Source organism: Entelurus aequoreus, linkage group LG26 (assembly GCF_033978785.1).
Source record: "Entelurus aequoreus isolate RoL-2023_Sb linkage group LG26, RoL_Eaeq_v1.1, whole genome shotgun sequence".
NCBI lineage: Eukaryota > Metazoa > Chordata > Actinopteri > Syngnathiformes > Syngnathidae > Entelurus > Entelurus aequoreus.
In genome coordinates, this window is record NC_084756.1 from 29274360 (window position 1) to 29286859 (window position 12500).

Sequence of the window (12500 nt, forward strand, 5' to 3'; positions counted from 1 at the left end):
CGGGAATAATTTTGCTGATTCAACCCCCAATTCCAACCCTTGATGCTGAGTGCCAAGCAGGGGAGGTAACGGGTCCCATTTTTATAGTCCTTGGTATGACTCGGCCGGGGGGTTTGAACTCTTTATGAACCGATTCCGGTGTGTCCAAATACTTTTTGTCCACGTCGTTAAAGTCTGGTCACCAGCCATCTGAAGCGAAATGGTAATAGTTGGGGAACTGACATCTCATCCTCAGCTTGGCGTCCCGCAGAAGCTCAAGGGGGAACAACGTCAGGGAGTGTTCTTCCCCAGACAGTTTTGCCGAGACCGTGGAAAAAGAGGACGAAGAAGAAGAAGAGGAGGGTCGGAAGTCTGTGCGGAATGGACGCTGTGCTAGGACACGTCCTCGTCCGGTTTCCCCGGGGCGTAGTAGCCCGCCAGCTGCCGGAAGCGCGGCCCCCAGTCACTGAGGTATGAGAAATCCTGTTCGGAGGTGGTGGACAGTGTGTGGATGGAGCTGAGCGAGAGGGCGGGCGAGCTGCTGCCCTCGAAGGCGTACGTCTGGAAGGAGTCGTACGGCGGCACCGACAGGTCGGCGTCGGCCTGCTCCACCTTCTTCCGGATGTAGCCTTTGAAAAGGGAGAAGTCGGCCGCCGCCAGCTCCGCCCGCGCCCCGCCCGCCAGCCGGTTGGCCTGCATCCACTGCGGCAGCGGGCGGATGTCCGGGCCCAAGTCGGCGCACTTGCCCTCGGGGAAGTCGTAAAGGTTCCTGAGGGCGCTCATGTCGTACGCCTGAGTGTCCTGCTCGCCGCCGCCCTCGTCATTGTACTTGATGACGTTGTCCCGCATGTCCTCCTCGTCCTCCGCCATCCGCTGGCCTTTCCTGTGGCGTTTGAGCGTCAGGATGAGTAAGACCAGGACTAATGGAAGAAGAAGAAAAAAAACAAATTAGCGGGGGACTTTCCAAAAAAAAGGAACGATACCAAAGTGAAGGAAGGACATTGGATTTAGCCTCAAGTCCGCGGCGCCCATCAAAGATTGAATCATCAACTCATATTTGTCAAACCCAGAGGGACCGTTTCTGTGAGTCCGCTGAAGAGCTTTGCTTATTCTGAACAGGCCCCCAAAATTTGTCTCAGATAACTGAAGTCCATCCATGCATCCATTTTCTACCGCTTGTCCCTTTCGGGGTCGCGGGGGGCGATGGAGCCTATCTCAGCTGCGGGGGGTACACCCTGGACAAGTCGCCACCTCACCGCAGGGCCAACACAGATAGTGTTAGAATAATTATGTATATAATATCATCATAACTTTATGCTTAAAGGCCTACTGAAAGCCACTACTACCGACCACGCAGTCTGATAGTTTATATATCAATGATGAAATCTTAACATTATAACACATGCCAATACGGCCGGGTTAACTTATAAAGTGACATTTTAAATTTGCCGCTAAACTTCCGGTTCGAAACGCCTCTGAGAATGACGTATGCGCGTGACGTAGCCCGGGGAACAGAGGTATGCCTTCCCCATTGAATACAATACAAAAAAGCTCTGTTTTCATTTCATAATTCCACAGTATTCTGGACATCTGTGTTCGTGAATCTGTTGCAATTATGTTCATTGCATTATGGAGAAAGAAGCTGAGCAAGCAAAGAAGAAAGTTGTCGGTGCGAAACGGACGTATTTTTCGAACGAAGTCAGCAACAACAGTACACAGCCGGCGCGTCTTTGTTTACATTCCCGAAAGATGCAGTCAAGATGGAAGAACTCGGATAACAGAGACTCTAACCAGGAGGACTGATCAAAGATTGAATCATCAACTCGTCTTAGTCAAACCCCGAGGGACCGTTTCTGTGAGTCCGCTGAAGAGCTTTGCTTATTCTGAACAGGCCCCCAAAATTTGTCTCAGATAACTGAAGTCCATCCATGCATCCATTTTCTACCGCTTGTCCCTTTCGGGGTCGCGGGGGGCGATGGAGCCTATCTCAGCTGCGGGGGGTACACCCTGGACAAGTCGCCACCTCACCGCAGGGCCAACACAGATAGTGTTAGAATAATTATGTATATAATATCATCATAACTTTATGCTTAAGGGCCGTTGCTATAAAGTATTGTCTTTTGTGCTGAAGTTGTGTTTTTGTATTTGTGCAGATATTTGCTATTATTTTTTTATAGTCTTTGGTATGACTCGGCCGGGGTTTAGAACTCAGAACCTACCGATCTCAGGGCGGACACTCTAACCACTAGGCCACTGAGTAGGTGGCCTACTTTATTTTAGTTTTGTTTTACCCTGCTTAATACCTCTTTACACTTGTTTGACAATTCGGACTAGGCCACTGAGTAGGTGGCCTACTTTATTTTAGTTTTGTTTTACCCTGCTTAATACCTCTTTACACTTGTTTGACAATTCGGACTAGGCCACTGAGTAGGTGGCCTGCTTTATTTTAGTTTTGTTTTACCCTGCTTAATACCTCTTTACACTTGTTTGACAATTCGGACTAGGCCACTGAGTAGGTGGCCTGCTTTATTTTAGTTTTGTTTTACCCTGCTTAATACCTCTTTACACTTGTTTGACAATTCGGACTAGGCCACTGAGTAGGTGGCCTACTTTATTTTAGTTTTGTTTTACCCTGCTTAATACCTCTTTACACTTGTTTGACAATTCGGACTATTATTAAAAGCAAACCATGGAGTCAACACAGCAATTCTCATGCTCGCCCACTTCTCTATGTGCTTCTTTGAAAAGGTGAGTGGTTTTACTTTATTTTAGTTTTGTTTTACCCTGCTTAATTCCTCTTTACACTTGTTTGACAATTCGGACTATTATTAAAAGCAAAACATGGAGTCAACACAGCAATTCTCATGCTTCTTTTAAAAAGTGGGTGGTTTTACTTTATTTTAGTTTTGTTTTACAGTGCTTAACTTCCCTTTGCACTTGTGGGAAAGTTAAGACTATTATTATAAGCAAGACATGAACGTCAACAAAGAAATATTCATACTCTACCACTTCTAAATTATCTAATTTCAAAGGATTTTTTTATGTATTTTAGTTTTTTTTAACAGTAGTTAACCTCTTCTTACACTTGTATGACAGTTAAGAATACCATTAACTTCTGTATGCGCACCTTTAAAAGGTTGAGTCATTTTACTTTATTTTAGTTTTGTTTTACCCTGCTTAATTCCTCTTTACACTTGTTTGACAATTCAGACTAGGCCACTGAGTAGGTGGCCTACTTTATTTTACTTTTGTTTTACCCTGCTTAATACCTCTTTACACTTGTTTGACAATTCAGACTAGGCCACTGAGTAGGTGGCCTACTTTATTTTACTTTTGTTTTACCCTGCTTAATACCTCTTTACACTTGTTTGACAATTCAGACTAGGCCACTGAGTAGGTGGCCTACTTTATTTTACTTTTGTTTTACCCTGCTTAATACCTCTTTACACTTGTTTGACAATTCGGACTATTATTAAAAGCAAACCATGGAGTCAACACAGCAATTCTCATGCTCGCCCACTTCTCTATGTGCTTCTTTGAAAAGGTGAGTGGTTTTACTTTATTTTAGTTTTGTTTTACCCTGCTTAATTCCTCTTTACTCTTGTTTGACAATTCGGACTATTATTAAAAGCAAAACATGGAGTCAACACAGCAATTCTCATGCTCGCCCACTTCTCTATGTGCTTCTTTGAAAAGGTGAGTGGTTTTACTTTGTTTTAGTTTTGTTTTACCCTGCTTAATTCCTCTTTACACTTGTTTGACAATTCGGACTATTATTAAAAGCAAAACATGGAGTCAACACAGCAATTCTCATGCTTCTTTTAAAAAGTGGGTGGTTTTACTTTATTTTAGTTTTGTTTTACAGTGCTTAACTTCCCTTTGCACTTGTGGGAGAGTTAAGACTATTATTATAAGCAAGACATGAACATCAACAAAGAAATATTCATGCTCTACCACTTCTAAATTATCTAATTTCAAAGGATTTTTTTATGTATTTTATTTTTTTTTTAACAGTAGTTAACCTCTTCTTACACTTGTATGACAGTTAAGAATATCATTAACTTCTGTATGCGCACCTTTAAAAGGTTGAGTCATTTTACTTTATTTTAGTTTTGTTTTACCCTGCTTAATTCCTCTTTACACTTGTTTGACGATTCAGACTATTATTAAAAGCAAAACATGGAGTCAACACAGCAATTTCCATGCTTCTTTTAGAAAGTGAGTAGTTTTACTTTATTTTAGTTTTGTTTTACAGTGCTTAATTTCTTTTTGCACTTGTGCGAGAGTTAAGACTATTACTTAAAGCAAAACATGGAGTCAACACAGCAATTCTCATGCTCGCCCACTTCTCTATGTGCTTCTTTTAAAACGTGAGTGGTTTTACGTTTAGTTTTATTTAACAGTTGTTACTTTTCTTTACAATTGTTTGACAGTTAAACATATTATTCAAAGCAAAACATGAAGTCCACACAGCAGTCCTTGTGCTCTCCCGCTTCTGTATGCGCTCCTTTAAAAGGTTGAGTCATTTTACTTTGTTTTAGTTTTGTTTTACAGTGCTTAATTCCTCTTTACACTTGTTTGACAATTACGACTACTACTAAAAGCAAAGCATGGAGTCAACACAGCAATTCTCATGCTTCTTTTAAAAGGTGAGTTATTTTACTTTATTTTGGTTTTGTTTTACAGTGCTTAACTTCTCTATGCACTTGTGCGAGAGTTAAGACTATTACTTAAAGCAAAACATGGAGTCAACACAGCAATTCTCATGCTCGCCCACTTCTCTATGTGCTTCTTTTAGAAGGTGAGTTGTTTTACTTTATTTTAGTTTTATTTTACCCTGCTTAATCCCTCTTTACACTTGTTTGACAATTCGGACTATTATTAAAAGCAAAACATGGAGTCAACACAGCAATTTTCATGCTCGCCCACTTCTCTATGTGCTTCTTTGAAAAAGTGAGTGGTTTTACTGTATTTTAGTTTTGTTTTACCCTGCTTAATTCCTCTTTACACTTGTTTGACAATTCAGACTATTATCAAAAGCAAAACATGGAGTCAACATAGCAATTCTCACGCTTCTTTTAAAAGGTGAGCTCTTTTACTTTATTTTAGTTTTGTTTTACGGCGCTTAACTTCTCTTTGCATTTGTGCGATTGTTAAGACCAGGGGTCCCCAAACTTTTTGACTCGGGGGCCGCATTGGGGTAAAACAATTTGGCGGGGGGCCGCGCTATATATATATTATATGTAAATGTGTGTGTTTATATATGTATATGTATATGTAAATGTGTATATATGTGTGTGTATATATGTATATGTCTATGTGTATGTATAGGTCCATGTATATATATATATATATATATATATATATATATGTATACGTGTATATATGTATATATATATATATGTATATGTGTATCTATGTGTGTATATATATATATATGTATATGTGTATATATGTATATATATATATATATATATATATATATATATATATATATATATATATATATATATATATATATATATATATATATATATATATATATATATATGTGTATCTATGTGTGTGTGTATATATATATATATATATATATATATATATATATATATATATATATATATATATATATATATATATATATATATATATATATATATATATATATATATATATATATATATATATATGTGTGTATTCATACATATATATTCCTCGCGCACTAATTGACTTAAAGAGCGCACTTGCTGCATGTCACGTTACCGATGGTAAAATGCATTTTTAGACAATATGATTTGCCTGAGTGGCTAGGAGACGGTAGAAAATGGACTAGTAAGGACAAACAATTTTTAAAAAAAAATTAAAAAATTATTTTTTTACATTTTTTTTAAACTTGGGACTTCCCACGGGCCGGATTTTGGACGCTGGGGGGCCGTATCCGGCCCACGGGCCGTAGTTTGGGGACCCCTGGTTAAGACTGTTACTAAAAGCCAAACATGGAGTCAACACAGCAATTCTCATGCTTTTTTCAAAAGGTGAGTTATTTTACTTTATTTTAGTTTTGTTTTACAGTGCTTAACTTCTCTTTGCACTTATGCGAGAGTTGAGACTATTATTATAAGCAAGACATGAACGTCAACAAAGAAATACTCATGCTCTACCACTTCTATATGGTCTCTTTTTAAAGTACTTTTTGATGTATTTTAGTTTTTTTTTTTACAGTAGTTAACCTCTCCTTACACTTGTATGACAGTTATGAATATCATTAAACATGAATTCCACACAGACATGATCACTTCTGTATGTGCCCCTGAGAAAGGGAAAGTTGTTTTACTTTATTTTAGTTTTCATTTAACTTCTCTTGTCATCAAAGAGTAAGGAGTTTTACATTTTTGGTCCGATTTCACGGCGTTAACTTGCGTGTTAATGTGTATGACAGTGTTCAAACGAGGTTGTTAACATGTTACTTTAAACATTTGAGTTGATAAAGGCTTTATAAGCTGTTGAGCAGATACATGACCACAAGGAAAGACCACGTGCATTGAAAACTGCACCAGATGTATAGTAGTTCATAGCCTTTGCTACACAATGCAATGTGCATGTCGAACCTGACTTTGATTCGACTTCCCCGGGGGCGAGATAACGTTTTGTCAAATGTTTCATTTTAAATGCATGAGCATTGATTTTGCACGGGGGTCTGATTGCCTCATCCTGAAATATGATTTCAATGACTTAAAAAGAGAAGACATGTTTATATCGATACTCATCCAAAGCCTGAAGAAACTAACGATTCTGAGGATGCAGAGCCACTTAAAATGGGAGCATAACTGCACGGAATGCACTGTGTATGTACTGTAGAGGACGTATGCTCGGAGCAATTAAAGGATGCCAAGGGATGGAGGGAGATCATTAACCGCTGGAGTCTAAGTGCCTTTGGGAAACACTGCCTGTTGCCCGAATCAAATACCTTACAGAGGAAAAGACTATAAATAACTGCGGAGTCGCTAGTGGCCGAGAACACATTGTTGGACGGCGACAAAGAGACAAAAGCGGACACGTCTGTCATTAGATCAATGTCAGGACTTTTTGCTGTGCACTCAAAATTTGCATGCCCGGCGTTATGAGGAAAAAAAGTTGAAGGTGGCCTTGAAAGTTGCAACCTTTCCATCACTTGATACTGTCATCTTTCTGCATTTAATCTACAAAAAAATAAAAATAAATAAAAAATATGGTGGAATGGAGCTACAGTAGACCCAACAGAGGAGCGTACCCAAAGCAAAAATACAAAAATAGTCCGATAATTACGAGAATAAAGCCGCATTATTGTAAAAAAAGTATGTTTTATTTTTAGATATGATATAGTAACATGAACACTATTTTATTAGACTAAAATTATTCTTAAGTCTTTTGTACATTATAATTTATATATGACTTTTATTTAAAAAAAAATATTTAAAGAAAATAAATAAATAAATCACGGTGGAATAGAGCCACAGTAGAGCCAACATAGGAGCATACCCAAAGCAAAAATACAAAAATAGTCCGATAATTACAAGAATAAAGCCGCATTATTGTAAAAAAAGTATGTTTTATTTTTAGATATAATATAGTAACATGAACACTGGGCCCCCCTCCATGATGGAGGGGGGCCCAGAGAAGCCCCTAATAATGATAAAATTATAATGTTGCCGCTGTGTTTAGGGCCCTGTAAAGATTATTTTCATGGGGCCCAAAATCCCTCGCGGCGCCCCTGTTTGTAATACAACTTTTTTCTTGAAAAAAAGGACTTTATTATTTTCACAAAAATCTACTTTATTTTAGTAATATTTAGTTTAATTAAAAGACACAGACTTTATTCTTGTAATTTATGACTTTTGTTTAGGAAAAAAGTATTTTTTTTACGTCCAGAAAAGTAATATTAAAACATAAAACAAAAAACAGTAAATCTTTCGTCCCAGTATATTTTTAAATTTGGGACTTCCCGCGGGCCGGATTTTGGACGCTGGGGGGGGGGCCGTAGTTTGGGGACCCCTGAATTAGGTGAAGTTGCACAACTTCCCACGGCACACCAGACAATATCTCGCGGCACAGTGGTTGAAAAACACTGATGTACACCACAAGGAAGTGTTTTCCATTTAGAAAAAACAACAACCTTTAATGCACCCTATAATCTGGTGTGTCAATATAGACCTGGCTAGACCCGCTCATCGGCAGTGCGCCTTATAATCCGGTGCGCCCTATGGTCCGGAAAATACTGTCTGGCTTGTGGTATATTGCCGCGCACACCTCCGTGCATACTAAGGCGTGAGTGTTGGTTTCAGCCCTAATGAAGGACATGTCAGGAGGCCGACAACTGCGAGCTGCACCGTATGTTGGGATGTTTCTTGTGCAAACAGCGGGATAACCTTGCCGATAACAGGCCCATTAGCCGCACAGGCGCGGTTGAAATGCCATTTAACTTGGAGATTAGCGCGCCCCTGGCAACATAATTCCAACACTTTTCACCTGTGTTGCAACCACATGTAGCTGTTCCCTCCACCCGCCCGCTCCCACGTGTGCAGATGTTGCGATAAGCACTCCTGACAAGACGGTTAATTCGCCCCCAGGCTGCGCCGGTTGGCCCTCGCTGGAAGTTCACGGCCAGCAGATGGGAGTTAATTGGAATGGATGCATGCAGATGCTGATGCAGCGTGGATTCATTACGTCGGGCCGGTAAATGAACTGATGGAGGGGACCGTTATTGTTTGTTTGTAAGCTAATTAGGGTGACATTTGTTTTCATTTTGCTCATCAGCCGACAATTGATGTAATAGCGAAGTGGTCCGAGCTCCAGAGAGGCAATGTTCCTGTTTTAAGTTGCTGTAGTTTGTGTGTGTGTGTGTGTGTGTGTGTGTGTGTGTGTGTGTGTGTGTGTGTGTGTGTGTGTGTGTGTGTGTGTGTGTGTGTGTGTGTGTGTGTGTGTGTGTGTGTGTGTGTGTGTGTGTGTGTGTGTGTGTGTGTGTGCGTGTATGCATGTTGACAATTTACACACTGCAATTGTGCATATAAGTAAGGAATACACTGAGCTAATTTGTGGAGTTATAGTCTAAAGGTGTGTGTTTGGACTCGATGGCAAACTTCCTTTAAGTCTGTATACCGATTTAAATTTCTGATTATTTTACTACATTAGTCACATAAACAGAAAACATGTTTTAAGAAAAAGTTTTTTATTGTATTTTTTTTGTGAAAATCTTTTTTAAATTTCAAGTTATATTGTAATATTTTTAATATTACTTAAAAAAAAAAACACTATTATTGGCATATATATATTTCGAGTTATATGGTAATACATTTAAGATTACTTTTTCCAAAATAAATAATACTATTATTGACATATTTTAACTTAAATTTTAGGTTATTTTAAAATGTTTATTTTATTTGTATTTCATATATATATATATATATATATATATATATATATATATATATATATATATATATATATATATATATATATATATATATATATATATATATATATATATATATATATATATATATATATATATATATACAATATTATATTTTTTATATTTTACAATTTTTTCCCTTATTAATACTTGACCATGGGGGAGTAAAACATATATATTGTTATTAATTTTTTAGATGACAAAAAATATTTGTCATCTAAAAAGTTTGTTTTTTGTATTTTTTGGTGAAAATCTTTTTAAATTTCAAGTCATATTGTAATACTTTTAATATTACTTAAAAAAAAACAAAAAACTATTATTGACATATTTTAAAACAATATTTAACATAAATTCTTGATTATGTTAAATGTTTAAAATGTTTATAATTTTTTATATTATATGTTTTTATGAGTAATATAATATTATAATATAATATATAATATATATACATCAAAGGTTGGAATTGGGGGGTTAAATCACCAAAAAATATTCCTGGGCGTGGCCACTGCTGCTGCTCACTGCTCCCCTCACCTCCCAGGGGGGGATCCTGGATGATGGGTCAAATGCAGATAATAATTTCGCCACACCTAGTGTGTTTGTGACAATCATTGGTACTTTAAATTTAAACTAAATGTTGACCGAAACAATCAAACGGTGTGGCTTTAGTGCAACATCAACAAGAGCCTCTCACTGTGCTACCCTTTAACCTGGTCACGTGAAACATGCATATTTACGTGCATTACAGAAATAAGTTAACGCGAGTATTTTACTGCACACGCTCAGTTTGCATGCATCTGAAAAGCCTTGTAGATTCTTTTCAGAGCCTGTCCACACACAGCCCAGCTTGCCTCTGATGTGTACACAACGTGTGTGTCGATGCTTTTTTAAAAGCGATGATGAATAAATGATGCTCTGCTCCCGAGAAGATGTTCTGCTTAACGGAGACATATTTATTATCCGTCTCATTAGAACCGGCTCCTGGAAAGACGTGGATGATGGCCGGGGTACAGAGCAACAGGGTCGTCCTATCGTTCAGGTGAAAAGAACTTAATGAGCGTTTAAAGCTTGTACATACAACGTTTTTACATGCGTGCATAACAAATATTTTCAGTCTGTTTGCATTTCAACGTCCATGTAAAGCAGGGGTGTCAAACTCATTTTAAATGGGGGGCCACATGGAGAACAATCTACTCCCAAGTGGGCCGGACTGGTAAAATCACGGCACGATGACTTAAAAATAAAGACAACTTCAGATTGCACATTCTGGAAATGTACAAATTATAATGTTGTTGTTTTTTTGTGTTTTTTTTACAATTACCTGTTGCGGTTAATAGTATATATACTTTATTTGTCGTTATTAATATTTATATATTAATAATGTTAATATATATATATATATATATATATATATATATATATATATATATATATATATATATATATATATATATATATATATATATATATATATATATATATATATATATATATATATATATATATATATATATATTTAATTTGAATAAATGATGTGATAATGTTCATCAGTCAACTCATTGGTGTTCATTTTCAATCTATCCAGATAAAAACATTATATCAAAATCAAATTACAGGATGGTATTTATGTAGTTTGATCATTTTCCTTGATTGATGTACTAACATCATGTGGTTTATTTTGTACATACAGTCGTGGTCAAAAGTTGATATACACTTGTAAAGGACATAATGCCATGGCTGTCTTGAGTTTCCAATACTTTATTCAACTTTTTTGTGATAGAGTAATCGGAGCACATACTTGTTGGTCACAAAAAACATTCATGAAGTTTTGTTCTTTTATGAATTTATTATGGGTCTACTGGAAATGTGAGCAAATCTGCTGGGTCAAAAGTATACATACAGCAATGTTAATAGTTGCTTACATGTCCCTTGGCAAGTTTCACTGCAATAAGGCACTTTTGGTAGCCATCCACCAGCTTCTGGTTGGATTTTTGACCACTCCTCTTGACAAAATTGGTGCAGTTCAGCTAAATGTGTTGGTTTTCTGACATGGACTTTTTTCTTCAGCATTGTCCACACGTTTAAGTCAGGACTTTGGGAAGGCCATTCTAAAACCTTAAATCTAGCCTGATTTAGCCATTCCTTTACCACTTTTGACGTGTGTTTGGGGTCATTGTCCTGTTGGAACACCCAACTGCGCCCAAGACCCAACGTCCGGGCTGATGATTTTAGGTTGTCCTGAATAATTTGGAGGTAATCCTACTTTTTCATTGTCCCATTTACTCTCAGTAAAGCACCAGTTCCATTGGCAGCAAAACAGACCCAGAGCATAATACTACCACCACCATGCTTGACGATAGGAGTGGTGGTCCTGGGATTAAAGGCCTCACCTTTTCTCCTCCAAACATATTGCTAAATATAGTGGCTAAACAGCTCCATTTTTGTTTCATCTGACATCACATGGACAAAGATAAGACCTTCTGGAGGAAATTTCTCTGTCAGATGAAACAAAAATGGAGCTGTTTGGCCACAACACCCAGCAATTTGTCACACTCAATCGCCAAAGTAGAGTAGGAAGGGGATTTATATGGCCCCAATTTTTGCGGTTTACCTGACACAAATTCAAGGAATGGTTGCATCATGAGATCTTATCGATATCTGGCGTTTGTTGAATAAGAATACTTTGAGATATACCGTAATTTCCGGACTATAAGCCGCTACTTTTCCCACTCGTTCTGGTCCCTGCGGCTTATACAAGGGTGCGGCTTATATACGGCCTGTTCTTCTCCGACGCCGACAAAGAGGATTTCGGTGGTTTTAGTACGCAGGAGGAAGACGATGACACAATGATTAAAGACTGACTTTTCATACACCGGTAGGCTGGTTATTTTGATTACGTACAGGCGAGCACTTTGTATTACTTTGCACCGTTGTATTATTTGTACTCTGCACGAATGCTGTTCGCCATGTCAAAGATGTGAAAGTTTGATTGAGTGATTGAAAGATTTATTGTTAATAAATGGGACGCTTTGCGTTCCCAAACAGTCATCTCTGTCCCGACAATCCCCTCCGTGGTAGC

General features: G+C 37.7%; 1 protein-coding gene across 2 annotated transcripts in view; it reads right to left on the bottom strand.

Annotated features, from left to right (window-relative positions):
• LOC133643496 (cadherin-22-like) overlaps nucleotides 1–12500 on the bottom strand; it is a 1271581-nt gene that overhangs the window by 11 nt on the left and 1259070 nt on the right. For both annotated transcript variants that reach the window (XM_062038118.1, XM_062038117.1), the window contains exon 16: nucleotides 1–899. This exon is cut by the window's left edge and continues 11 nt beyond it. In XM_062038118.1, the coding sequence (XP_061894102.1) occupies nucleotides 373–899 (527 nt within the window). In that variant the 3' untranslated portion in view covers nucleotides 1–372. The remainder of the gene's footprint in view (nucleotides 900–12500) is intronic.